The sequence below is a fragment of the Rhinolophus sinicus genome, chromosome 17 (assembly GCF_057876585.1).
Source record: "Rhinolophus sinicus isolate RSI-liver-muscle chromosome 17, RSI-T2T, whole genome shotgun sequence".
Lineage (NCBI taxonomy): Eukaryota > Metazoa > Chordata > Mammalia > Chiroptera > Rhinolophidae > Rhinolophus > Rhinolophus sinicus.
This window is the reverse complement of record NC_142517.1, coordinates 107,162,792-107,189,609: the sequence shown is the minus strand read 5'-3', so window position 1 is coordinate 107,189,609 and position 26,818 is coordinate 107,162,792. Positions and strand designations below refer to the sequence as shown.

The 26,818-nt window shown below is 43.0% G+C and overlaps 1 protein-coding gene across 1 annotated transcript in view; it reads right to left on the bottom strand.

The window, feature by feature from the left end:
* Positions 1 to 26,818, bottom strand: part of SLC9A9 (solute carrier family 9 member A9) — a 572,969-nt gene that overhangs the window by 304,798 nt on the left and 241,353 nt on the right. Inside the window, exon 7 of the mRNA XM_074334001.2 lies at positions 3,340 to 3,478. Within this exon, the coding sequence (XP_074190102.2) occupies positions 3,340 to 3,478 (139 nt within the window). The remainder of the gene's footprint in view (positions 1 to 3,339; positions 3,479 to 26,818) is intronic.

Below are 26,818 nucleotides of genomic sequence, written 5' to 3'. Positions count from 1 at the left end.
CAGAGTAGAACAATACCTACTCAAACAAGCATGGAGAGTACAATGAGATGAAGTATATTAAAAATATTTTGTAAAGTATTAGAAAGCCCAAAATGCCAAGAAGAGGCAGAATAATGTCACGGCTGGGAGAGTGGCCTCTGGAAGGCAACTCCACCTGGGTTCCAATTCACTGTGTCAGTATGGACACGCCTCTTGGCCACTCTGTGCCTTGGATTCCCTGTGTAAAAATGCGGGTAATAATTCAACTTACCTTCTAGGTGTATAAACCAGTTACTACTATATGTTAAGCACTCAGAAGAGTGCCGGGTATGCAACAAGGGGTACATAAGTTTTTCTATTAGTGTGATTTAAATTACTTTGTTTTGTAAAATGTCTTTCCTGGAAATAAATTCAGTAGGATCTGGAAGCAATTCTTTATCTGGAGGAAAACACGGGCTGCCCTGTGACCCTTTTTCAGCACCTCCTCGTGTTACAGGGAGGGCTGGCTTTGTTTCCAGCGAGGCTTGTTCCTCTGACTTCCCTCCCCTGGTTTGTTGTGGAGAAGGCTTAGGTCAATGTGAGTAAGAGGACCTCAGGTGGGCACAGGTCATTCTTCTCATTCAACCTCCTCCCTAAAGTATGTCAGCTCTGGGCCATGCACCTCGCTTGAAGCACGGAGGTTATTGTGGTGGAGGGAACGACTGTGCACCTGTCTCCTGTGCAGCCTGAGTTGGTGACAGCCGCAGCCATCAGGGGCCGCCGGATCCATCCTGCCACCGTGACTGAGCCCCGTCTCTTCCATTTTGTCCAGAACTGATCCAATTTCATGGCAGACTTTCAACCTCCAGGAATTGTTCCTTTCCCTCATTAACTCATTGACTCATGTACCCGTACACTCCCTTCACATCAGGCAGAGGAGACTTCCCGCTTCAGTTCTCCCGCCTCCCACAGGCTCGGGGCCACAAAGCCTGGGTTTACCCCTGGCCCTATCATGTCCTGGCTGTATAGTCTCAGACAAGTTGTTTAACCTTTATGTGCCCGTTTCTTTAGCTGTAATCTTGGGAAGATAACAGTATCTCCCTCCCAGGGTTGTCATTAGAGCTATCTGAGATAATCCATGCAAAATGCTAAGGACAATGGCTGGCACATGGTAATGTTTTCAACAAATGTGAGATGATATTATTATTATTATCATGTTCATTATTACTGATATGTGACCCAGAGTGATCTACTTAAGCTCCTTGATACTCAGTTTCCTCATGTGCAAAGTGAGGCTAATAATAGCCTGTCTTACGGGGTTGATTTAAATGAGGAAATACATATGAAGGCCCTGGCACATGCCGACATTCACTAAATGTTACCATCATTACTATTACTCTACTCTAAACAACATGTGACCTCCATCATAATCCCACTTAATAACTAAGAGGCAACAGAAAGTAGTGCTCAGGAGCGTGGTCTGTCTCTTGGTTTCACTCCCTGGGTTTGAATCTTGGCTCTACATACCAGCTGCACGACCTTGGGCTTTAGCTAACTCTAAGTTTCAGTGTCCCATAAAAATAGTATCTGTGTGATACGATTTTTGTGAAGGTCAAATAAGGTATTGCGTGTAAAACAAATATAGGTGTCCTAACATATCATAAGTACTGGGTAAATTAACTATCATTAATTTTGTTAGAAATCGGCCCTACCTTTTCTGACTCACTTTATTTCTGTCAATGCAGTTGACATTCTCCAGGGTGTCCAGGAAAAATCTTTGGAGTGGATTTTGATTCTCAACTCTTTTTTTATCTCTCATCACCAGCCAACCATTAAATTATAGAGATTATTCAAAACATTCGTCTCCTTCCTGATGCTTCCTCCACAGTTTATCACAGTTTCCTTTGGTTTTAATCCTCCTCTCATGATTCGTACTACATACCAGTTCCTTGTTTATGTTTTAAAAACAAGACTGTCAGTGTGTCACTCACCTGAGCAGAAACTCCTGTGAGTAACACTCCCAGATTCTCCGCAAGCTCACTCCACCCCACTGGTGTCCCTCATCTCCCATTGCTAACCCGCCCAAACCCGTGGTCCAATCATGCACATCTGCCACGTGCCACCTCAGTCCCATCCCCCCTTCTTAATGAGTGCTGGTCTTTTCTTGAATCACTTATCATGTAGCTTTTGCCTATATTCTACCCATCTTTCAGGCCAAGCCCAAGTCCAACTCTGTATATAAATACTGCTTCTCAAATTATTTTCCAGCATCATAAGTTTGGCAAAGAGTCTATTGGACTATTTCAGACTCAGTGTCTTCATCCTCATTTCAATCTTTATAGTCCTAATAAGTTGGCTGTGGCTTTGGCACTTACTTTCTAGCTAGCTTTTATGCAGAGCTTGTCTTTCCAAGTTTGTCACTAGTTGAAGGCAGGGTCCATGTTTTATTCATATTGTGACATCTTAGAAACCCTTAGTAGATCCTAGACTTTTAGCAGCTGCTTAGTGAATCACTGGGCCAGTCCTCGTGGATAAATACTTCAACATGTTTTTTTTTTTCTTTGCCTGGTGCCCAGGCTCCTCTTGTACTTTCTTCCTACTTTTCCTCAAGGTCTTTAGTTTTTTTATCCTTTGTTCTGCCTCTTCTCTGTGGTCTTCGTTAAACTCTCACACTTGACATTGGCCTTCTGGCTGTCCTCCTCAACTCTGACTTCTCTTTGCCCTATCCAACTGCCCTAAGTGAACACCCCACCGGACCAGCTTCATTCCCTGGCTCCAATCCTCTAGGAACTCCACCCATCCCCCACCTCTATGCTGCAAAAGAAGGACTGAGACGACACAATTGTCAAGATATGACAAACATCATTTCTGTCTTGCTTTCAGGTCCTCTTCCATAAAATATCTATGGATACTTGTTTAAACCCTCAGTGATCTTTGGCTTGGCCCACACTGAGCTGGTGATTGATGCAAGCTTGAAAAGGAGGCAGAGAATACCTAGTTTATCACTTCCAGCCAATCCTGTCTTGTTCTTGACCTTGAATCTTCAGTTGTTCGTTCCTCTTGACCCTAATACAGCCAATCCTGGTGCTCCCTGCCCACCTATTTTCAGAGGTGGTAATTTTTTAAGATAGTTGATACCCTAGGATCAGACTTTATCAGTAGTGCTAGAACTGGCCTTGGACAAGAAAAGAGCCTGAGCCCCTCTGCCCCTGGTACCAACCTGTGCCTCAAGCATGACTTAGATGGCCCCAGTGGCATTGTGTCATGCTTGAACCAACTACCTAGCCATTTCCAGGCATGGAGGTTGTCCATTTTCAGAAACATGCCAAAGACATTAACTGCTCTTAAAAGTTCCCAGCTTTCCACACAGACAAAGGATATTAGTGCCGTGACAACAGCATATGCAGACCCCATTGCAAATGAGCCGGCGAAGATTCCCAGGAAATTCCCCACGGACTGGAAGAATGCCGCAGCGTCAAATGCATTTGGATTTTCCTTGGGACTGTACATGGATATAGAACTGAAAAGAGAAGAGGGTGAAGGTTAGTCGGAGACTTTCATTTCATAGCCCAAGTACCAGAAGTCGGGATTTAACACCCACTTTTGGGAAGGACGCCTTCTTTTATAAGGTTAGGTGCTGGTTGGAAGAGTTCAGGGAAAACAGATGAGGACAGGGAGAGTTGTAGAAAGCAAAAAGCTTTCCCATTCTGTACAGACCCATCCCACAATAGCCATATATTTCTGCCAGTCAGTAAACATTTTTATACTGGAAGGGTCATAAAGAATATTGTTTCTGAGCAAACTAGGCATTAAAACATGGTAGGTGTGTAAGGAATATGCTGAGTAGATAGATAACTGTGAATTATTTAGTGGCCATATGTCTTCAGTGCTGTTATATATTCACAAATGTTCCTGATAAAAAGTGCACTTTTATGGCCTGTGCACAAATGGCTGATACAAATCACACCATGTACAAAATATTCTGCTGTGATCTTGTCATAAACCACAAAGCGTTTCTCCTCTCCAGTGTAACCCTTCAGAGACAGAGCCCAGAAGAGAGTATCACAGAATTAACCCCTGGGGAGACACAAAACCCTTATTTTCCCAGCAAAACAAATGGTGACAGCTGCTGAGGTCATCTTTCATATCCCATTCTGGTGGCTGCCAACAGATTTACTTCCATAGAGAAAAATTAATTCACCAATAGGCAGTGTGTTCACGTAAATATTTTTAAGGATGTCATATTTGCACTTTTATTTTTTAGCCGGGACCTCAAATCTCAGAGTGTTACTATGAAGGACAAGGTGTGTCTTATTTTAGGAAATGTGAACTGCATAGGCTAGAACCAGTAGTTTGGGGTACCTAATGAAGTAACATTTCAGATTTTTTCTTTTGCAGTTTGAATTTTAATAAGAGGTCTTTAAAACTAATCAGACAAAATCAAGAGTTTTTCAGAGGGTTCTGGAAGGGACTTTGCAGCATTATAGAGAGCAAAAAGTACACTAGGCACACTATTTGAGATTAGATTGGATTTTTACAGAGACGTAATGAATCTTTTATGGCTTGAATGATTAGAGCAGGTCTCTCATCTGACTTTTTGTGTCTGGAAACTAGTTCAGAGAGAAGGTGGGGGGGGAGAGTGGATTCCAATTCTCCTACAGGAAGATGTATGGCATAAAAAAAGGCAATTTTAAATGTTCCTAGTTTTTCCTTGGATGTTTTTAAACCACTATAGTAGGCCAAACACTTCTGCTTTGATCATGTAATTGGATAAGATGAATATGGATTGCAAATGGAGCCCTGAAATGTATGCAAGAAAAGGATTGCCTTTGAAGTGTTTTTCTTTTCGTAAAGTGTTGTGCCTTGCAGAAAAAATGAAAAAGCAGATTCATATTTGGGTCCTTTGTATCTGCCAGTCTTGGGAAAGAGTGTAAAACCCCACGGCCATTATGAAAAGTGGTGCTTAAGGCTGAAAAGCTAGTTGTGTGACTTGACATGCAGCAGCATATTTCTTCATTCCAGTGAAGGAACAATAACATGAGAAAACACTGCATTTGCATTCTGCCTTTCAAACTAAGGTTTTTGTACAGTAACACAGTTTTGTAAATAATTCTGTTACTTCCTGAGGCCACTGCCAGCAGATCTGATCCATAGAATAGGCATCTCCTCACCTTCATCCCCACCTCCCAGAAGAAGCTTTTTCTCTGTCCCTTAGGCTTCCTGAGCTTGGAGCACCCCCAGCACACCATCTGGCCATATGCTGTATCATTCTTTACATAATATTTTCCTTTAAATCAACTTATTTCTATTCAAATGCAACAACATTTGAATAAAAATATTTATTCAAATATTCTTTTATTAAAGAATATCTATGAAATCATAGATTTGATATGCTAATTATATCTTTTCAACAAATACGAGATTATTAAATTTGAAAAAAACAAGTTCAGCTGTATGTCTCCTGAAATCATCTGGGTGTCTCCACTGGTTCAGTTTGCATTTTGGGAGATGTTCTCTGCCTGAGCTCTGATCCCCACCCAACAGGGTACAGCCACGCTTCATACTTTCCCTGTGATGTTTGACTTAAGTAAAGGGGAAAGCTTGATTCTCCTTGACCTATGGAGACTTGTCCACTGAATTTGCCAGCCCCAAAGCTCCTCAGGACGAAAGCACCGGATAACTGCTATGTGCCAGTGATGCAATAGGTGCTGGTTGCTGGGGGCGGGCAGGAAGGGCATAGAGAAGAGAAGCAGAATTTGAGTCAACCAACGTTTCACTGAACATCGGCAAGGCATAGCTAGGCAGGGAAGCCTAATAGATGCCAGCTAGATCTAGTCATTGTGCTGAGCGTGACTTTGTGAGAGATGCACAACTTTTAAGGGTGCAAAGGAGGAAAGGGCATATTTTAGAACAGAGGAGAAGGCATTTGTGCAGGGAAGCACGTCAATGACAGCAATGGGGAGCAGGTATTCCTGGCAGTGTGAGGAACGTAAGCAAAGGCACAGGAGCAGGTGAGCTGAGGGTCTTCAAGGCAGAGCTACACAGTTACAGCTGCAATTGGGGAGCACGCACATAGGCTCCTGCAGGGGGAAGTGGGAAGGCGTCACCACTCAGACCTTTCAAGTCCACGTTAAGGGCATAAAAAGCCTTCACATTTACACTGTACTTCGTCTGGTTGCTCCTGCATTATAACTTTATTTGATCTTATAGCATCTCTGCCAGGTAGATAGGGCAGGTATTGTTATTCCTCCCTTCCCTTCCCTTCCCTTCCCTTCCCTTCCCTTCCCTTCCCTTCCCTTCCCTTCCCTTCCCTTCCCTTCCCTTCCCTTCCCTTCCTTTCCCTTCCCTTCGCTTTCCTTTCCTTCCTTCTTTCTTTTTTTTAAATAAAATAAAGAAATTGAAGGTCAGAGAAATTAAGACCATACAGCTGTTGAGTTCAAAATGTAGATTGCTTGTTTCTCCCTTAAAATGAGTGATCTGCTGGGAGGAAAACATGAGTCCACATCAGGATAGTAGAGTAAGTGTCGCATTGACGGTAAAGGTACCAAGAGTTCAGGTATCAGAACCTTTCATTTCCTACCTGGATGGAATGTGGACAGTACCTTCCCATACACAGGGAGAGAGCAGAGTGCATTGTATGGGGAAACACCCCTCTCTGCATCCCACTAGGAAGCGAAACTCAGGGCTCTTTGTGGAAACCTACTTTCATGTCTGGCTTCTGCTCCCAGATCTTAAGCTTTGCTGGGTCTGGCCTGGTTGCCAAGGACACAGCGTGGTGCTTGGCCTGTGGAAGGCTATATAAAAGGCTAATGGAATGAAGGCAGGCCGACTGGAAAGTAGAAAGGAAAGAAGGAAGAAAGGCCGGAAGGAAGGAGGCTTGCCAAAGCTAATTGTCTCTCAAAATAAATCATCATCTACAAGAGTTTTTATTAGGCATTGCCTATATGTAGTCATGTTGTGGATACCTTTAGGGTCGAAGCCTGAAGGTGACACCTGTGACTCTTAACTTGACTTTCAAAGATCTGACCCTTATTAGCTGTGTGGCCTTGGGCAAAATACTTCAACACTCACAGACTGTTTCAAAATTTGTCAAATGGAGATAATAATAGTACTAACTCCCAGAAATGCATAAGGATAGGAGGCATATTTAAAACTTCTACAATTATCTTGTGAATTGTAGGGTCATTCACTGAGTGCTCATTATGTGCACAAAAAATACACTCCTGAACTCTGACTCTCATCACCATCATCACCATTATTCTGCTAAGAACATCCACAAGCTCAGTGACAGAGGGCAGAGTGCAGTGAACCAGGCCTCGGTTTCAACCACGGGCAGAGGGGTGGCTCCCCTCCTGACACACAGGCTCCAGGTGCCAGTCACTTTTGCGTGGGAACAGAAGGATCTTCAGGGAGGAAATGTCCATAGATGAGAGATCAAAAAGTTGTTAGGTTTAGCGCCAAGCTCTTGGCTCTGTGGATCAAGGAGGGAAAGCATGACCTCAACAGTCTGGGCAGGGTTCTGCCCCAGGACAAGAACAGGACAAGAGATTGAACATGAGGTGCATCTCCCCAAGTTGGGGGGAGGGACATTTTGTAGGAAAAGCCCTCTGGCTTCTGATGAGGCGTGAGGGAAAGAAAGCAGGAGCCTTATGGCCAAGGAGGTTGTATCTCTCAATTGCCCATAGTTCAGAAGTTGTGCCTCCTGAATCCCCAGAGAAGGAGGCATCTCCCTGGGCTCTGGTTTGTAGTTGCAGCCCTCAGCCTCTGCATCATGGAGCAGCAGCTACAGAGGGTGTTGTCAAAACCAACTAAGGTTTGGGATAGTGTGTGCAGAGTTTTCCAACTTCAACCCAAGAGAGGAAGGAATGTCATGTTTTAATAGTTTCAGCCCTTTGGGCTTAAAAAGACAACACATCCTACCCTGCAACAGGGAAGTGCTTGAATGATTAGTGGATGCAAATACCGGGGGTAGGAGAGGAGGGGACGAGGACGCAGACTTTCTGCTGACTCCTGGAGTGCTTGTGCTCTGGAACCCCACTCCGAGGAGGCACTGTTATACCACAAGCTGATGAAAAAGGATCGGCGATCCCAAGGTTTCTGGGAAAGAATATTTGAATTGGATGGAACCAATATTCTTGAAAATGACATGACCAGAAATAGTGCTGTTTAAACATTCATCTCATAAATTGGAAATAAGTCTAGTTATTGATTTATTCTGTTCAGGAACAGATTATTCAGCAAAAACTAGGTTGAGGATGGTGTATTGTATCCATTCTGAGAAATAAATGTGTGTAGCATCTTTTATTCAAAAATTTTGAAATGGATGAACCATCCTAAGTTCCTCTGATGAAAGCAACATGAATAAGGATCCTGCTGCTCACGTCTTTTAAGGTTTGCAGAGAGGGTCACCACGCCAGTATTTCTCTACAGCCCATCTTTTCATCTTCATGATGTTCCCGCAGGGAACCTGCCTGGCCCCTTGTGTAGCATTAGGAGCATAGAACCTGTACCTGACATCTGGGCGCAAATCTCCGCTCTGCCATATGCTGGCGTCTACCTTGAGCAAGTTACTTCAACTATATGCATCTCAGTTTCCTGTAAATGAGGATGATAATCAGGTTGCTCTAACAATTTAATGAATTAATGCTTATAAAGCACTTGAAATGGTACCGGGCACAGGTAAGAACAAGATAAACATTTCTTAAGTAAATCATCCTTCAAATAACCCATCCCTTCTCCTCCTCTTCCTCCTCTCTCTTTTGGACTGAGAGTTTGGTTTAGTTCTAAAAGAAGTATCTCAGACTTGATGTCAATTAGCACCTCAACCGAAACAGAACTGAGATGTTACACCTGTCTCTCTCACACGCTGACCGCTCCCTGGTCTAGGATCTCTGGGTGTCAGGGATCATCTGATCTTACAAATTGCTTTGTGTGGAACGGTGTGTGGCACATATGCTCCATAAATAGTAGTGATGAAGAAGAAGAAGGAGAGGGGGAGGAGAAGCAAGAAAAGGAGAAAGAAGAAAAGAACGTATTACGATGATGCTGAGAGTGAAAATGAGCTAAGCTACGGAGAGTATTCTATAAATGGTACCACCATCACTGCTGCCAATACCATCCCCTCCATGATGGGCCACCTTCGCATTCTGGACCCCAGAGTCATCTCTCTCCTGATCCTTACAATCTTTCCCAGGACCATCCAATTTCCAACACTGTCCACTCCTGTTATTCTTCACTGCTGCTGCTGGAATATTTGCCTCCCAAATACTCACAGAAACTACCCAACAGCCTCTAGCTCCTGAGGAGCTGTTGTTTCCTAAGGACACACTCCTCTGATTTGTCCTCCCATGGTCTACTGTCCTGGGTCCCTGACTGGGACAACTCGCTTCTTTAGCCCCCAGGCCAGTCTCACTTCTTTTATTAACATGACATCAAGACACCAGGGCCACTTGGAACTTTTAGAAGAAAAGTACAAGCAAACATGATACACATTCTTCCCCAACTCCTATAAGTTTAATCAGTAAGGAAAAAAAATATGAGAAAATGATTGTTATAGCCAAAGATATATGAAAGGAACTTCCATTTTCTCTGCCAAATGTTGAATCCTCCCCAAAAAAGTTAACTACTGGTACCAGTTCATTAAAGAGTTGGGATATATACATTTAATTCTTTTTTTCCAGTCACTGCTTCCAACTGTACTATATTGAATCCCTCTTTGTACGGGGTATGTAGTTCCATTACTGATGTCTTGGTCAAATTCCGTTATTCAGTTCCTTTCAACTTACAACTTAGTTCTGTCAAATTACAACTTAGTTCTGTCCAGCTTAAAACCTACATCTTCAAAGCAGGATTCTTCTTCTCCCAGCAGAATATTCTAGAACAGCAGGCCAGATGACATAGAAGGGAGGAGAGGCAGAGGGGGTTGTTCCTCCACCTCCCTCCTGGGCACCAGCAAGCCCTGGTATTGGAGGCCTGGAGGGGAGATGGGAGCCACGCTCTCCTCCTTATGTGGCCAACTGCTTGTCGTTGGTGGGCAAGGGTCCCCGGCGTCACTCTTGTTCCTTCTCGATCTCTCTCTTCCCTCTCTTGGGGTACTCTGCTGACATGGTGGCACTTCCATTTTACTGAGACTCCCTTCACAGGGGACAATCAATCTTCTATCTGCCCTGCCAGCTATATGTATTCCCAGCCCTCTTCTATGGCTTGGATCAGGGTCACTTTGGGCAGCTCGGTGGCTCTTAGCTTTCTCTTGAGCCCCAATCTCTCTTATTTGAGGTACCTCTTAGCATTTTCCATGGGTCATGGAGCAATGTACTGTGGAGGCGCACCTTGCCCACTCCCCAAACACATCACCTCAGGGAAACTTGAGGTCTGCTGACACAGCAGGCTCTAGCGGACTCCTTTCTGAAATCTTTAGGCTAGTCGCTGTGTTCTTGTGCCCTGCCTCTCCAAGGAGCCTCATCCAGGAACACCCTATCCTTGGTCTGTCTGAAAGGGCCTCAGTCCCTCCAGTTTCCTCCACTGGGGAATGAGCTGGCAAACCCTCTTCTCCAGGCAGCCCCAGGCCCTCTGGGTGATTCCAGTGGAATCCCTTCCACCTGCCTTAGGAGAGAGGAAGCACCCCACTGGAGAGAGGGGACAGCTTTGTACTGCAAACACTGCACCCTCTTCAAGGACGACCCCCTTTATTCCCCATCCTCTTATATATTGATTTGCGGATAGGGAGATGGGGTGGGAATTGGAGGAAATGAGGCTAATTTTGTCGCCCATTAAGCCAGTTGGGGCGGGGGTCGGGGGTGTGCATGGTCCTCACTGTTGGGGAGCCCTGCTGATCCTTTTAGTACAGAGTCATTTAGCAACTTCCGTTTTCAGCTCTGCACCCTAAACTCAATTCGGGAAACAGAAAAAGGCCCACCCGATGACACTCTTGTGACTTTCACTCCTGAGTGCTTCTAGTTCCTTTTCTCCCCATCTAATGTTGTTTTGTCAGTTTGCTCCTAAGGATACATGTGAAATAAAAACTACATTTTAAGGAGAAACACAACATAGAAGAGAGATAAGCATTTGTAAAAGTTGCCCTGTTTGGTTGGCCCCGGGGTCATAGGTAAGAAACACAGTAGAAGAAAAACTAATTACAGTGCTAGTCTGTGTTTAACAATTTTTATTCCTAAAAAAACTGGTTCCTTATCTATTATTTATCTTTTAATAACTGTACTAACCTGCCCTTTCTCAAGAAATTGCTTAATTATGAATAAGGAATTGATTTTTATAGGGCTAAGAATTGTGTGTACACATTGGAATTCGTTCTGGCAGCTGCCTGCCCATTACTCTGGCTTATGTTCTGCCAAAGGCCGATAAAGCTCTGTCGAGAGAACCTACTGTAAAACATAATGATTTCAGGAATTGGGGGCATTCCAGGCACCCTGGGAAGTTAGAAGAGCTGCCTCTTAATAAAAAGAGGTTCTGGCCAGAAGTACACTGAGCCTGAGTTAGAAACCACAGGGTTTCACCTTCCCAAGGGCCAGCAACCTGCAGGGTGGAGAGCTGTGCTTGGGGGGCACGTTAATTAACTTGTGCAGCTTCTGGAGGACCATTTAGTTAGTGACTGCTTCATAAGAATCCAAAATCCAAAGTCACACCAAAGAGTGATTTTCCAAATCCTTGAAAAACATCATTTTACCATATTGACGTCTGGCACATACACACAAAGAAGACAAGGGGGAAGTCTGAGTCCCTTGAATTAACTGATTCATTTCATCAGCAAATATTGATTGAGCACCTACTATGTGTAGACATTGTTCTAGGCACTAAAGATAGAGCAGGTAACACGACAAAGCTCATGCTCCTTACATTCCAGTGGAAAAGACAACGTAATAAATAGCTAAGCAAATAATATATGGTTTAATGACAGAGACTTGAAAAGGAAAGTAAGGCAGCATAAGCGGATAGCACAGAGAGTTGTGGGGTGCTGCTTCCATTAGCATGGTCAGGAAAGGCTTCTCTGGAAAAGATTATTAAGTGGAATCCTGAAAGAAAAGGAGTGGGGAGAGCTTTCTAGTCTCCGAAGCAGATCTCCCTCTATGGGTCTGAGTAGCCACAAGGATGGGGTGTGGCTGGAGGAAAATGAGGGAGGCCAGAGTAGTGGGAGACAGGGCTGGACATGGGGCCTGGGCTAGGTCTTGTGGAAGCTTTCAGGCCATTTTTAGGTCTTAGGATTTTCTTCTAGGGGTGAAAGGGCAGGCACTGAAGGGTTTTGGGTGGTATAGAATATTGCAGGTGAATGCTGTGTTGATAAGGGGAGAGCAAGCTAGACAGGAGACAGCACGGTCCCATTATACTACTCAACAGCTGGAACAGAACAGACTGCTCGTCGTCAGTCTGGATGCCACCATCTGAGTGATACCTGACAAATCATAGCAGACCACAGAAGAGAGAGTGGAGTGCTGAGGGGAAGGATGGAAGGAAGCAGGAGAGTTTAAAGGACAGATGAATTTAGCAGAAACAGCAGCAGTGAGCACTTGAAAGAGGGCCATGCAGAGAAAGGACTGGTCTCATTCTGCATGTTTCCAGGGGACAAGATAAAGTCGAAAAGTAAAACACCACAGGGAGGAAAATTTTAGCTTTATGTTCTATTTCAAGATTTCCTAATTCTTAGATCTGATGGAAAATAAAATGGATTCTATAAAAGGATAGAGACACTTAATCATAGAACAACAGAGTTACTTGCTAGGACAAAATCCATGCACTAGATAGTTGGATAATGTGGCCTCAAGGAATCTCTTGCCCCAAGAGTTAGAGACGCGCTATGTATTTTTTCACTTCCTTCAGGACGACTAGGGGAAGGATGCACATAGAATACTTGGCTTTCTGTGCTAACCCAAATCCTGCCCTTGGAAATGGCTGAGCACTCAGTAGGCAAGGAGCAGTACTTCAATGAAGGCACCCATGATTTAGGCTGGAAGTGGGCTGATGAGGACATCTGTAGAACAGTTACAAATTTCAGCCCAGAATAAAGTCTTTGACAGATTCGTAAATGGCTCTGGTCCATTAAATCCCAACTTTAAGGTGACAAAGAGCTCTGAGTTTAAAATTGGTTAAAAGGGAAGAAGAGTTAAAGGAGGTTTGTTATAAATTACATGTGCATTTTCTTTGAAAGGAGATCTTAAATTACTTTGCAATTTAGTCTAAAAAGTCTTATCAGAATTGAATGAGTCTGTGGTCTTTGAGAAATTTTCTCTTACACCTAATATTGAGAGGAAAGTGAATTTGAGATAGTACTAAAGATAAAAATAACTTGCAAATACTCTTCATATTTCTTTTCCTTTCCTTTCTGAAACAGAAACAGGCATTTGAATCCCACTAGTGTGAGCCATTTAAAAGAGAGAGAGAATAATTCGCATGATCTGATGGGAATTTCCATCCTTTTTTTTTTCCAACTTTTCAGTTCCTTTAATTCTCACTAATGAATGAATTCTTAGCTTCAAAGAGTACTGTACAATGTGAAACTTTTAGTCATAATAGATTAAAAAAAGACACAGAAAAGTAGGTTAATAGCCACTAAAGATGGAAATCTAGTTAAAATTAAAATATTATCATTAACAGGTACAGGCAAGACCAAATATTATTAATCCCCAAGGCTAAATTGGAGAAGGGGGTCAGGTGTTCCAACATGTATCGAGCACTCGAAATACTTTTTTCTATGTTCATTACTATGAGGCATTCACTATGTATCAAGCATCATGTTAAGCATTTTTATAAATATTATCTCATTTGACCCTCACAGTAACCCTCTGGAGTAGGTGCTATTATAATTTCCAACTTACACAGATGAGGAAACTATGGCTTTGAGAGATTAAGTAACTTCATATATTTCATCCCATTCAATCCTTCCAACAATCTAATGAAGAAAATGTTTGCATTTTAGAAATAAACAGACAGAGGGAGGTTAATCTTGTGTCCAAGTTGACTTACTAGAGAAGGCGTGGCAGGTATTATTCAACTCAGAAGTCACAGATTGAAAGCCTGGATGGTGGGAACACCTGGGTCTACACCTGAGCATGCTCACAGATACATCACAGATAAATCACATGAATACATGTTTCACTTTCATAGGATTGAGGCAAAGACCACTTTGGGAAATTTAAAATTTTAGGACTTTTATTCCTAATTGGTAAGAAAAATTTGCACTAGTCAATATATCCATTTCACTATGAAGAGTTTTGCTAACAACCTAGTGCTGCTTCTGGGCCAGGATTTCTTCATGGAGACCTCTTCTCCACACTAAATGGGTTTAATAGGAAACTCTACTCATGTCGCTTGGCAGTCACACCAACACCAGTTCAGGTCTGTCTGCTGTGCAGCTACTCACACAGTGTTCCCATGTGGTGACTGCTGTCTCTTCAGAATAATTAGTTATCTGTGTCTCAGTGTCTTCATCAGAATTACGGTGATGATAACACTTGTGCCTCCTTCACAGAGTGGAGACTAACAGTGCTTCTACCTGGAACATAGAAAGCACTTCCCAAATGTCAGCTTTACTGTGGTTACTGTTATTTGCATTAATGTTACTATTGGAATCATTATCTTTCACCATTTGCTCAAAAGACATCAATAATAACTCAGCTCTACTACTAAGCATATGGAGGCATTTAGGAATTCCAATTCATGTTTTCGAACATTAGAAGAATGGTCTGGGGTGGAATGAGCAATATGTTTGGAGTTAGAGCAAATACTGAATTCATCTTTTTCTTAATGAAATCTGTAAAGCAGAAGTCTACTGAGATCATATCAAATAAGGAGATGCTTAGAAACTGTTAATGATAGCCAAGCATGAAAGATCCACAGTTGTCTTGAAAATCCAACAGAGCTGAACTTCCAGCAGCCTTACCGGGAAGGGGACACTAAGGTAGACATACCACAGAAATCCTGTTGCTATGCCTGAAGCAAAAAAAAATGTTTTTGAGGGGCAGCCGGATGGCTCAGCTGGTTAGTCTGTGAGCTCTGAATAACAGGGTTGCCAGTTCGATTCCCACAAAGGCCAGTGAGCTGCTCCTCCACAACTAGAGTGAAGACAATGAGCTGCTGCTGATCTTCTGGAGGGGCAGCTGGATGGTTCAGTTGGTCAGAGCACATGTTCTCAACAACAAGGTTGCCAGTTCAATTCCCTCATGGGATGGTGGGCTGCACCCCCTGCAACTAAAGATTGAAAATGGCGACTGGACTTGGAGCTGAGCTGCGCCCTCCACAGCTAGATTGAAGGACAACAACTTGGAGCTGATGGGCCCGGGCGAAACACACTGTTCCCCAATATTCCCCAATTTAAAACAAATGCTTTTGAACAGAGGGTGTCATTGAAGTTGTAGAATTGCTGATTAACAACAATCAAGGAAAAGTCAGGACCACTGGAGTTTGCTTTCATGGTGACACCAATTCCCAGCTCATGACATGCTGCATAGAGAGAAAGAAGACTCTGCGAACAGGTGCTTACTTGTATAGGGGCCTGAGGTGTTTCGCATTGCTGAGGACAGAAATGATAGCTGAATGAAATGCTGGTTTCCTCTGGCTGGATCAAAGGACTTTTCATAGCCAGTGGGCTGCCTTCCTAGGTGTCTTTCTTTCCCTTGTTTGACAAACCCCACTCCTATTAGAAACAGCTGCCTGAGACAGTTTCACCTGGTGACAAGCCGACTCCCAGAAAATATTTGCACTGATCAACTCGTTCCCCCATCTCTTCCCCCTGCTCTTCCATTTATGAAGTGGGCCTCTGGACCCCAATGCACAGCTTAATTTAATTCAGAATCTGCATCCATCTTTTTTGAGTTGCAGATAATTTCACTGGAGTTCAAAGTTATCTTTGGGAGCAAAGCACATAGTTATCTTCTTAAACTAACATATTTTCCCAAGGCAGTTGCCTCACCCCAACAGAATTCAATTTTGTGTTTGAATCATGGAACCCGAAGATCAACAAATCTTACCAAAGATGGTTTTTCTTCCACATAATGTTTTACAATTACATTATATGTGTCTAGCAGTTGCTATAAAGTGAATATTGCAGAACGTTAGCGTTGCACAGGAGAGCATTGTCTGATGCTAGATCTTCATGTGGACTTTAAAGTGTATTTGAATCTTGAACCAATGCAACTTTTAAGAATTGAGAAATTCCTAACTCCAGCAATTAATAGACCTTTCCCACCACGTATAGTAAAGGTCGTCACAGGACTTGGAGTCAGAAGGCGAGGGAGCTGTGGGAGTACAAGCTACTCCGTGGTGCCAGGAGCAAGGGCCCTGGGCCCTGGGCATTCCTGAAGGAACAGGAGGGTGGTTTGTGCTCATCTAGGCAAACACAGGCTCCGAGGCTGGGGAACATGCAGGCTGGCACACTCAGCTGGGGCCTAGGGTGGAGATCTTCGGGTTAGAACCAGCTAAACAAGCCACCATGAGTCCATCAGCAACCAGCAAGGGGGCCAGGAAATCAGTGATTCGGGTGTCCCAGGAGGGATGTGAACCCAGAATTTGTAAATGCACACATGCTTTCCTGGAAGGAGATACCTTAACATTCATCACCTTCTCTACGTGGTCCATAACCTCCCAAAAGTGAAAAACCACTGAAGCGGGGTGCACAAATGCTGGTGGTAGAACAAGGAGGGAGTTGTCAAAAGCTGAGGCAAGCAGTGCTCTGCAGAAGTTGAGACAAGGAGGAGAATCAGATAACCGGGGCAAGGTGCAGGAAACAGGCAGCCCTGTGCCTGCGCCATGACCTTTTACACGCTTCCTGCCTGAGCAGAGATCATAGACGCCTGCTGTGGGTGAGCAGGCAGTGCAGAGGAGAACGTAAGTGATCGTGACAAGTCAGAAAGACTGACAGTTCCTGACGTCTAAGTATGTCCAGATAGAAAAATGAGGTTTGCGAGTTGCCTTTACAGAGGAGTAGCTGACAGAGTCAGGAAGTATCACAGGCAACATCAGAAGCATAAATGAACCTGTGGCCTGTATCAATCCTACTCTCTATTGATAGTTCAGCTTATGTCAACTTTACTGGTTGAACACATCCAAGGCCATGTGCCAGGACTCCCCATCACCACCACCACCACCAGGGATCTGGTCTCCTTAGGTCGACCAGACGTGTGCACACAGCTTCTCTCAGGTTTGGCTCTGCATGCCTGCGGTGCGATCTTTAAAATGTGTATTGTCTTTATTTTTACATCATGAGAGCAAATGGGAAAAACAGGCTGATGCTCGCATCAGAACTTGGGGGAGGAATGTCCCTCGGGGGCTAAATTATGAAACAAGTAACATTTGTGTAATAAACTGTATTTGGGAGGCAGATGTCTCTTTCTGAGATGGGTTAAAACTAGAGAATTGCTCATATAGCTCATAAAGGAGGAAGCAGGTAGCCAAAGATAGGTGCTATTACAAGGTGCCCAGACCGGGGCTGCTCCTACTTGGAGCACAAGAGGCAAGAGGCAGGCCATGAGGGCTGCTTTGGGAGGAACTCCCTCTCTTCCTCTTAGGGCAGGACTCTCCTCTCTCTCTCTCTCTCTCTCTCTCTCTCTCTCTTTCTCTCTCAGTCTCATTTTTCTTTTCTTGGTCATGTCTTTTTTATATTACCATTCTACACGTTTAATGGGTATGTTATCAGCTAGTGTTGAACTTTACTTCTTAAGTGGAATTAAGGTTATTTAGAAATTGTAAAGTCTTTGAGAAAAAGACAGAACTCAATAATGAGACCCCCACCCACCCCCTGTCTCCTCTGGATTAAGTATATTTATTAGATTTTTATTCAAACCTATTACTATCTTCTTGGAAAATTCAGTTCTTAAAAACTGTTTCCTGCCCATTGTTAGAAAGCATCCAAATAGAAACAGAGGTGATCCAATGATAGGAGAGAAGAATGTTATTTTGATGAAAACAATAAAGGACTGTAGCTCCTTTCAGATCCATTAGGAGTGTGTGTGTGTGTGTGTGTGAGAGAGAGAGAGAGAGAGAGAGAGAGAGAGAGAGAGAGAGAGAGAGAGAGAGAGAGAGAGAGAGAGTGTGTATGTGTGTGTGTGGGGGGGGAGGCTTGGAAAAATCTTATGCTGAGAAATAGCAAAATCCCTGTTACTGTGTGTGAAAAGCCTGGCTTTATCACTTAATACTAATGAAACATCAGGAGGTCAGTGCATGATGAGAGATGCCAGCACCACGAGTGCATCTGAACTGCGATGGGAAAGGCCTAGGTAACTTCATTACAGGAGAAGTATGATAACCACAAACATGATGCCGGGATGTGGGGACTGGAATGGAATGGAAAGTCTCTGAGACCCAGACAAGGGCATCTGCCATCTCCTGCCTTAGAACTGCCTGACAATCCTTGGCTCTGGCCCCAGTCAGTCTGAGCAGGTGCCAGTGGAGGGGAAGAAAGGGCATTGATCCCATTAAATTATTTACTTTGAAAATGTTCAGTCATTAAAAGTCAGGAGTTTTTTTAAAAAAGAACTTAGTAACTGACCAAAATGATGAGAGAGAAAAAATAATTTCTATTTTTTAGAGCCGTAATACAATTAAGATATTAAAAAGACAGTTTGTTGGTGAATTGAGTGCTCAGTCTGTGGCATGCCACCTTAATTTTAGAGTCTTAAATACTGAATTTGGAAAGGATATGTAGTCTGTTTCTGCAAAATGTTCAGTGTTAAAAATATCTCTTGGACTTTGTCCTCTCTACATTGCAATGTTAGTAGCCACCATTTATTCAGGGGATCTTGAAAGCCAGAACTGTCATATGCATTTTGTGCACGTTATTTGTGTTCTTCACAACAACCCCACAGGAGAGCTAATATTATTTATACAATACAGGAGAAATTGAAGAAGGTTAAGCTCCGTGCAGAGTAAGTGGCAGGACAGGCTTAGAAGTTGGTTCCCAACATGCTGGCTTCCCCCTCGCTGCCTCCACCCAGTGACTGCCCATCAACAAAAGATGAGTTAGATGTGGCCGTCCCAATGGCTGAGTTCTTCCCTTAGGTAGCCTCTACTGGTTTTCACAGTATCTAGCTTAGCTTGTACCTGTGTATTTTTGTAGTTACTTCTTTGTGTATTTATTTAATAACAAAGCAGTGGGGAAAAAGTGGCCCCAAGGGCTATTGAAACAAAAGTGGAACAGGGTTAGCTCTCTGACAGACTTTCCTCTAGGCTTCACAAAATGTTTATGTTTGAAAGGTAGAATGTTTTGCTTGTTATCTCACAGAAAGTAGCATATTTGTCCTTGGCTGCTACTAAATTTTACAGTTAATTAAAACATTCTTTTTCCATCAGAATGGAATGTATTGCCAAACGGAGATGCTTCGGGGAGCAGAATGATGGAAATCTACACCACTAAAGTGGACTTGTGGACATCTAGACAAGATGTCACTAAAAAATAGGAGCTTTGATGAGTTCTTGAATACATAATTTGTGCTTCAGAACACAGAGGGTTTGGGGCAGTGGTTTCTTGTGACCTAAGCACATCAACAAAGCTTTTAAGTGGAACTGGTAGATCTGACCCTCCTTGTATGTCCTCCCAATAGAACCATATTCTTTTTGGCTTTAGAGGGGTTTCAGCAGAACTGAATCCATTTATTAAATGAGAAATTAATTATACTGAGATGCATTGTATGCCAGATGGTGATCCCTTCTCAAACAACAACTCTTACTTATCAAACATGTGCCTGAGGCTACCATATCCAGGAAAATGTTCTGACTTCTTATGAAGAGAATGATTATCTCCTTTCTTGATTGCTGCATTCTTTTCATATATAGAAAGTCTTGCATATATGTCATGACAAATCTTTCTTTGCTAGCCTTCTTCTTCACTCTCCTTCTTAATGCTTAGCAAAACGGAAGTGCCGGAGCATTTAGCACAAGCCCATGAAAGATGTCATTAATCAGAACTAAGTTACAAGGAAACTGAAGCTTACTCTTAAACTATTTCATACTTAGTGACTGAGATGGGAGTAAATTGGTTCTTATACAGGTTCCCCAAAGCTTTAAGGAAAGTGTGGTGCTAAAAGCAACGGAAAACTGGCTTCAATTAATTCCGATCATCACTGTCATTGCTACTTGGCAATTCTATTTAGAGTGGCATATTAGGTATTGTGGGGCTAAAAACAATGAGCACAGCCTTCCCCGGAATCCCAGCATTGAGAGCTAGTAACAGACTTGGGGACCACAGATAACAGGCTCCATTCCTGCTTCCCAATTCCCTAAGCTCCCCAGTTCCCTGGTAAATTTCTTTAGAACACATTTTCATACCTTTTTCTTTTTTTAAAAAATGGAAATATTAGTGGGAGAAATCCACTCCATTGTCAGGGACACATTATTCTGAGAGCATAGCTTTCCTCACAAATATCAGTGTCACTTCCACTGCTCTGTAATAAGTGGCTGCAGCTGTTGCCATGGTGATTTTCATTTAAAAAAAACCAACTGTATGCACACAAGGACAGGAAATGCAGCTGTTTCCACAAGGCATCCTAAAACAAGCCCAGATGAAATGATGTTCCTGCTTTTTGCCAGAATCAGTGGGGCGTGTCTGTAAGTCAGAGTAGAACCAAGCTGGGGCTGTGTGTGCTCTGACAGGCTTCTCAGAGGGTGACAGAACTGGTGAGCCTTCAACTGCTACCGTTTTCCTGAGCAGAGATTTAGCACCAGGTTGCCGATGTTTATGCTGTTAACATAACTTCCTCCAAAAGACGTCCTCATCCCCAAACCCCACATGCTATCCCAGAACATTCCAGGAACCAGCAGCACATGCTCGCATTCGTTTATATGCATGGCCCCTACCCCCACCTTTTACGAGTGCTACGGAAAAGTCAACACAATCAATGTGTTTCAAATCACTCCCCACTTTTCGGTTAGGGAGAGTGTGCTGCATGCCGGCTGCTGCCCTAGCCCTTCCAGGAGGGAGCTTGTATTTCTCTATGTGGGGCCTGGGAGGCTCCAGCTAGGACAAACGCATGCCACTGGCACTGTTTTCTCAAATGATGGCATTCTTTTTCTCAGGGAGCAAGCACCTTTGCTTCCGTGTTATGTTTTTGTTTTGATTTTTGTTTTTAGGGTCTTGATTTGCTTGGCAAACCACATGCTAAAAATTATGTGAGTAGAACACACAGCTTTGAAATACTGGTGGCCTCAATCCCTCATTCTAAACAAGATTCAAGCTGGTCGCCTCTCATTGACCTCGAGGGATAGTTCTTGCTGTCACACAGAAACGGTGGGGCTGTGGCAGCAGAATACGTAGGAAAAGAAAGCCTACCATGTGCCTCATGAGGAAAGGGATTAAAAAGAAACTGTGTTCTCTGTCATTTCCCCGCCCCCCAGCTCACCTTACTGTTTAACTTTTCAAAACCATAATTACGATTCTGGACTTCTCTATATTTTACCAAACAATCAGTTACAGCTGTTTTGTTGTTACTGAGGCATTCAATTATAAATGGTATAAATCGCCAAATGCCCAGGAATCTAATAATAAAAGGACTTTACTTGGAAAGCATAAGTGGTTTGTGGTTCTTTTATTCTGTCAGGAGGGCCTTTGTTCTCAAAGAAGTATGGCCGTGTTTAACATCTGAGTAATCAGCAATCTCTGTGGAAGTTGTTGTTATTAAACACAAGATTGAGATGTGACCTACGAATAATCCACTGGAAGCTGGGCTAACAATTGCCTGTGTTTGGCCTTCACTTGCCACTGGCACTCTCTGTGACCCAGGAAAATATCACTCTCTCCTTTGTGCTACCGCAGTGCCTGTGGTGGCAGGCTGGGCACAGACAAGCCTGCGACTAAGGAATACAAATCCCGTAAGTGTTGAAATGTCATACATAATCAAATATATAATGAAATGGAAATCATTACAAGAAAGAAACAAACAAACACCTCACAGATCCCTCAAGACCTTTAAGAAATCAGTGTCCCAAAATATTTCATCTGTTTTATCATCTCTCAAAGTAAGAAGTCAGTGACTCTACATTTTATTTTTTAACTGAAAACCAGAGGAAATATGGAGAATGACCTCACTGGTCCAAGGCTATGCATCTTATCAATAATCATCCCAGCTATTGTTTTCTGGTCTCTTACCTACCAGCCCAGTGCTACTGGCAGATATTCTGCTGCCCTAACAGGCAGCAAAAACTAAGAGAAGTTCCCTCTAGATAGGCTAGAATTCTATGAGCATGTGAAAAATAAACAGAGGTAGAACTCATTAATTTATCAGATTTAAATATTAACATTGGTAAGTCAAACCTTAAGGCTAATAACTCTATTTCTAAACATTAATGTCGTGCAGAGATTGATGACATTCTTGTTCCAGTGGATTTAAGATCACCCTCCCAAAACTCAACTCACAATAAATTAGAAAAACCGATCAGTATGAAAATGCCCATGTTGGTCAGCAACCATGGCTAAGGAAAGAATTAAGGAATTATTTTACAGTCGTTGAGAGGAGCTGAGATAATAAAATATAGGAGATACAGACTATCAAATAGACCATAAGGCTGAAATATTTTCTTCACAAATGCTTCCAAGTACTCTGCATCTTCTTTTTCACTGTGTCCAAGGCCGAAAGGCAGCCGAAAGGCAACCCACTGGGCTGCCTTGCTTGCTCCTATCAGGGCTTTCTGAAGATCAGAAAACAATGTGGGAAGGAAGCCCTGTGTGATTTATTTTAACTGAACATAGGAAAGTGGCGAACAGGGATGTAAATGAAAATGCTGCAAGTGTATTTGTTTAAGCACACATTTCATTTCCCTTACACATGGAAGGCTGAGGGGAGAGACAATCTCAGTAATATCTGTAGGGGAGTGATTTTTCTGAATTTCTTCTCTTTGATGAAATTCTAATATAATTTCTATTGCAATTCATGTTTATTCACTCCATGAATATTTACTGAGTACCTACTAAGTGCTTGGCACTATTGTAGATATAGTCTGGGCATATGCAGGTGAATATAGGAGGGAGGTAGGCAAAGAGACAGACAATAAATTTATAAACCAACAATCAGTCTTTTCAGATGGGGAATGATCTGTGACGATCCCCACACAAAGATTTAACATAATTCAGAATTTAGAATTATAGCGTGACTTCAGAGACAATATCTTATCTGAGTTTCATCATATTCCATTGGAATAAATTTTGTGGTGAGCTCTTTTTTATAGATTTGCGGATTGAAATTCAGCAAAGTTAAGTGACTTGGTCAAATCCACTTCCACAGTAAATGGGGAAACCAGGATTTAAAATCTGGACATCTTTCTTCAAAACCCCTGCTCTTTCACTGTATCATACTACCTCCATAAATTGTTCTTAAACTTTGCGTACCTATGTACGGTTTCCAAAGTCAGTGTTAAACAGTTCTCCAAATTCATGGATTTAACCCTCCCAACCCTACTGCTAATTTATAGCACTGCGGATTTCATATTTAACCATTGCTTCCAAATTTTACTGTGGAGATACAGGAGGACTGGTGAGAGTGAGTTCTGCCACCGTTGGGGACAGCAGTTACTGAGCAAGTCACTCACCCTCTGTTAGTGCAGTAACTTACAGAGTTCAGTGGGATAAGTGGCAATGCATGGCACAACAAGATGGTTACCTATGCAGCCCGGGGGAGCCACTACTTTTCTTTGCCTCTGTTGGCTCATTTGTAAAAAGGTAATGATTACAACTTTAGTTTACATTATTTATCTCTCAAGGTTGTCATAAGAATGACATTGTGTGACAGATGTGGGAAGACTTTGTGAATGGTGGTGAAGTGTATTTATCTCTAAAGCTATCCTCTAAAACAGACGTCCGATGGAAGACATGTAGCTAGACTAGGCTTCTTATTACTTTCATTCATGAAGAGGACCCAAGTGTTCTGCTGAAATTTTGGGTCAATGCCATGGTGTGAACAGAACTCCAGCTAACAGAGCAGGTGGTCTATTTCCTAGGTTCTCATGTCCTGAGGCCTTCAAAGCACACCTTCATGAGGCTAGTTATTGACCCCATGATCTCGCTATCATGTAAAATCACCTAGAAACAAGGTCTAGTTCTATATATTTTGATAAGTGCCCGCATCAGATGAAATGTGTCCTTGTGTTTGTGCAAGACCACTGCTCCCTCTGTAGACTCTTCTGGAAGTAAAGTAAAGTAATAAGCACATTACTTTAACTCTATTTATAATAGGTTTGGGGCTTATTTTAATATTTTATCTTAATGTTTTAATAATTCTTTTTAAAAAGATATAGGAAATACAAGAATGAGTGGAGCCACCATTCTGCATGTGGTCTAAATATTGGGTAAGTTATTTGATCCATCTGTACCATAAGAATGGTAAGAGTACATGTCTTTCTCCAAAGGAGTCCCTTTCACATTATAAGATAGTTCCCTTCTTTCAGTTTCAGTTTTGTCCTCATGGACCATTTAAGAGGCAGTCCTATGCATTTGAAATGACATTTCCAATACTGTGGCTGAGAATGACTGTGGGCACATGTGAGCTTAAAAGTTTTAAAGCTATATCTCTTCCATATCCCATGTGCAGAAATCTATGTGCATCTCTTTTTAAGTACTTGAATACGTATAGACTTCTTTAGAAAAATACAGTTGACTTTATCACTGAAGAGATAGGAAAGAAACACACACATCAAGCCCAGGCATTCTAACACCATACCAAGTGCATTTGTCTCTTGGGATTGGAAGTATACATATATTTCATTAACCATCAACATAAATATTGATTTCCAACCATAAAAGTCAACTCTGTATGGCCATGCAATACTTAAAAGTGCTTACATCTGAGATTCAAAAAGGACCATCTGAAAGTATATGAGAACCTTGGGGGAGACCCAAGATGAAAGAGTAGAAAACACTGTGGCTGCTTCCTTCCATGAACAAATTAAAATTACAACTAAATTATAGAACAGTCAACCTGGAGAACCATCTGAAGTCTGGTAAACAGAAGTTTTATAACTTAGGATATAAAGAAGAAGCCACATCAAGACTTATAGAGGGGTGGAGACAAGGAACTGACAAACCCAAAACCTTTATGTGGTGGACAAAATTTGTGAGGGAAACCTTGGCCATGGAATTTCCCCCTAGAGGAGTGAGGGACCTCAGCTCCATGCCGGCCTCCCCAGCCCAGAGTACTGGTGCCAGGAAGAGGAGTCCCCACAACATGTGGAGGTGAAACCAGTGGGGATTCTGACCATCCTAGGGGGATAGGAGGCTGCGAGGAACCCAGACGTCTGTCCTCTTGAAAGCCCTGCACACTCTCTCACTCTCAACTTGGGCTCCAGTTGAGGGACAGTAACGGGGAGTGAAGGAGACATACCAGGGTCTGAATGAGTTGTGTGGTTTCGGGAAGAGGACTGGAGGACAGTTGGCATTTTCCCTATAAGGGGTCTTTCTCCCATGCAGCCAGTAGGCTGGCACCATCTTTCCTGTGTTGAGCCTTCCCCCTACACTTACAGCCAAATCTGAATCTGATTGGTTTGGTGAGCTCCACAGCTCCACCCTGCTGACTCACTAGGACCCAACCATACCAAACTCCCCCAACACTAGGGGTACTTTCTCCAAGAGTAGCTAGAGCCCTACCCTGCATTGTACACTTTCTTGGAAAACTATCAGAGTCCAACAGACACCAGGTGGGCAACAATTGGCCTCAGTGTGCTCTGAGACTTTTGCTGAGTAGTTTCAGGCTCAGCACTGGGCCCAAACCAGAATTTACATTAACTCTGTGACCACAACCGAGTGACTCCTTAAGATCCTGCCTCACCCAACTTGCGTACCACACAAGGCTTTATCAGTGGCTGAAACTTAAGGGAGCTGGCAGGTGGCAGCAGGCATCGGGGTGTCCTGGATTTTGCAGAGCTACCCTAGACCTGTAATGGTGGCAGACGTCCTTGGTTCACAGCCTGGCCTTTCTCACATGCCCTCCAGGGTTAGCACAGGCAGAGAACAACCACAATTGATTCGTAGCTCCTACCAGGCTGTCACAGGCAATGGATGACATAGGCCTGCACTGGAACCCCTTCCAAGAGGCCTCAGAACCAATATACTTGGAAGTTGGCTTCAGACCACAGCAGAGAACCGCCCAATTAGCCCCACAAGTAACACACACCAAGCGTTGTCTCAACAGGCACCAGAGCCTGCTGGGGTGAGTCTGTGTGGTGCTCCCTGCACAGCACTCTAAGCTGCGCACATGGCAAAAACTCACAGCCAAACAGCCTGAGGGTCAATTCCACCTACTGATGTGCCAATAGAAATCAAGTCTCAACTATAACAGAAGGACATACAACCACACAAGGGATACTCCTGGAGCACCTGGTGGAGATGACTAGGGAGATGGTGCCACTAGGCCCACAGGGCACCTACTATATAAGGCCACCTGGCCAAAACTGGGGAATGTAGCAGGTCTACCTAATACATAGAAACAGAGAGGCAGCCAAAATGAGGAAAAAGAGAAATGCATCCCAAATGAAAGCTTAGGAGAAAACTCCAGAAAAAGAACTAAACAAAATAGAGGCAAGCAACCTCCCAGATACAGAATTCAAAACAGTGGTTATAAGGATGCTCAAGGAGCTTAGCAAGAACTTCAACAAAGAGATAACAAGCATAAAAAGGATATAGAAACCATAAAAAAGAACCAGTCAGAAATGAAGGGTACAATAACTGAAATGAAGAATGCACTACAAGACATCACCAGCAGACTAGATGAAGCAGAGGATCAAATCAGTGATTTGGAGACAAAATAGCAGAGAACATCCAATCGGAAAAGAGAAGAGAAAAAATAATAAAAAAAAACCCGAGGAGAGTTTAAGAGACCTCTGGGACACCATCAAGTGTAACAACATTCATATCATAGGGGTACCAGAAGAAGAAGAAAGA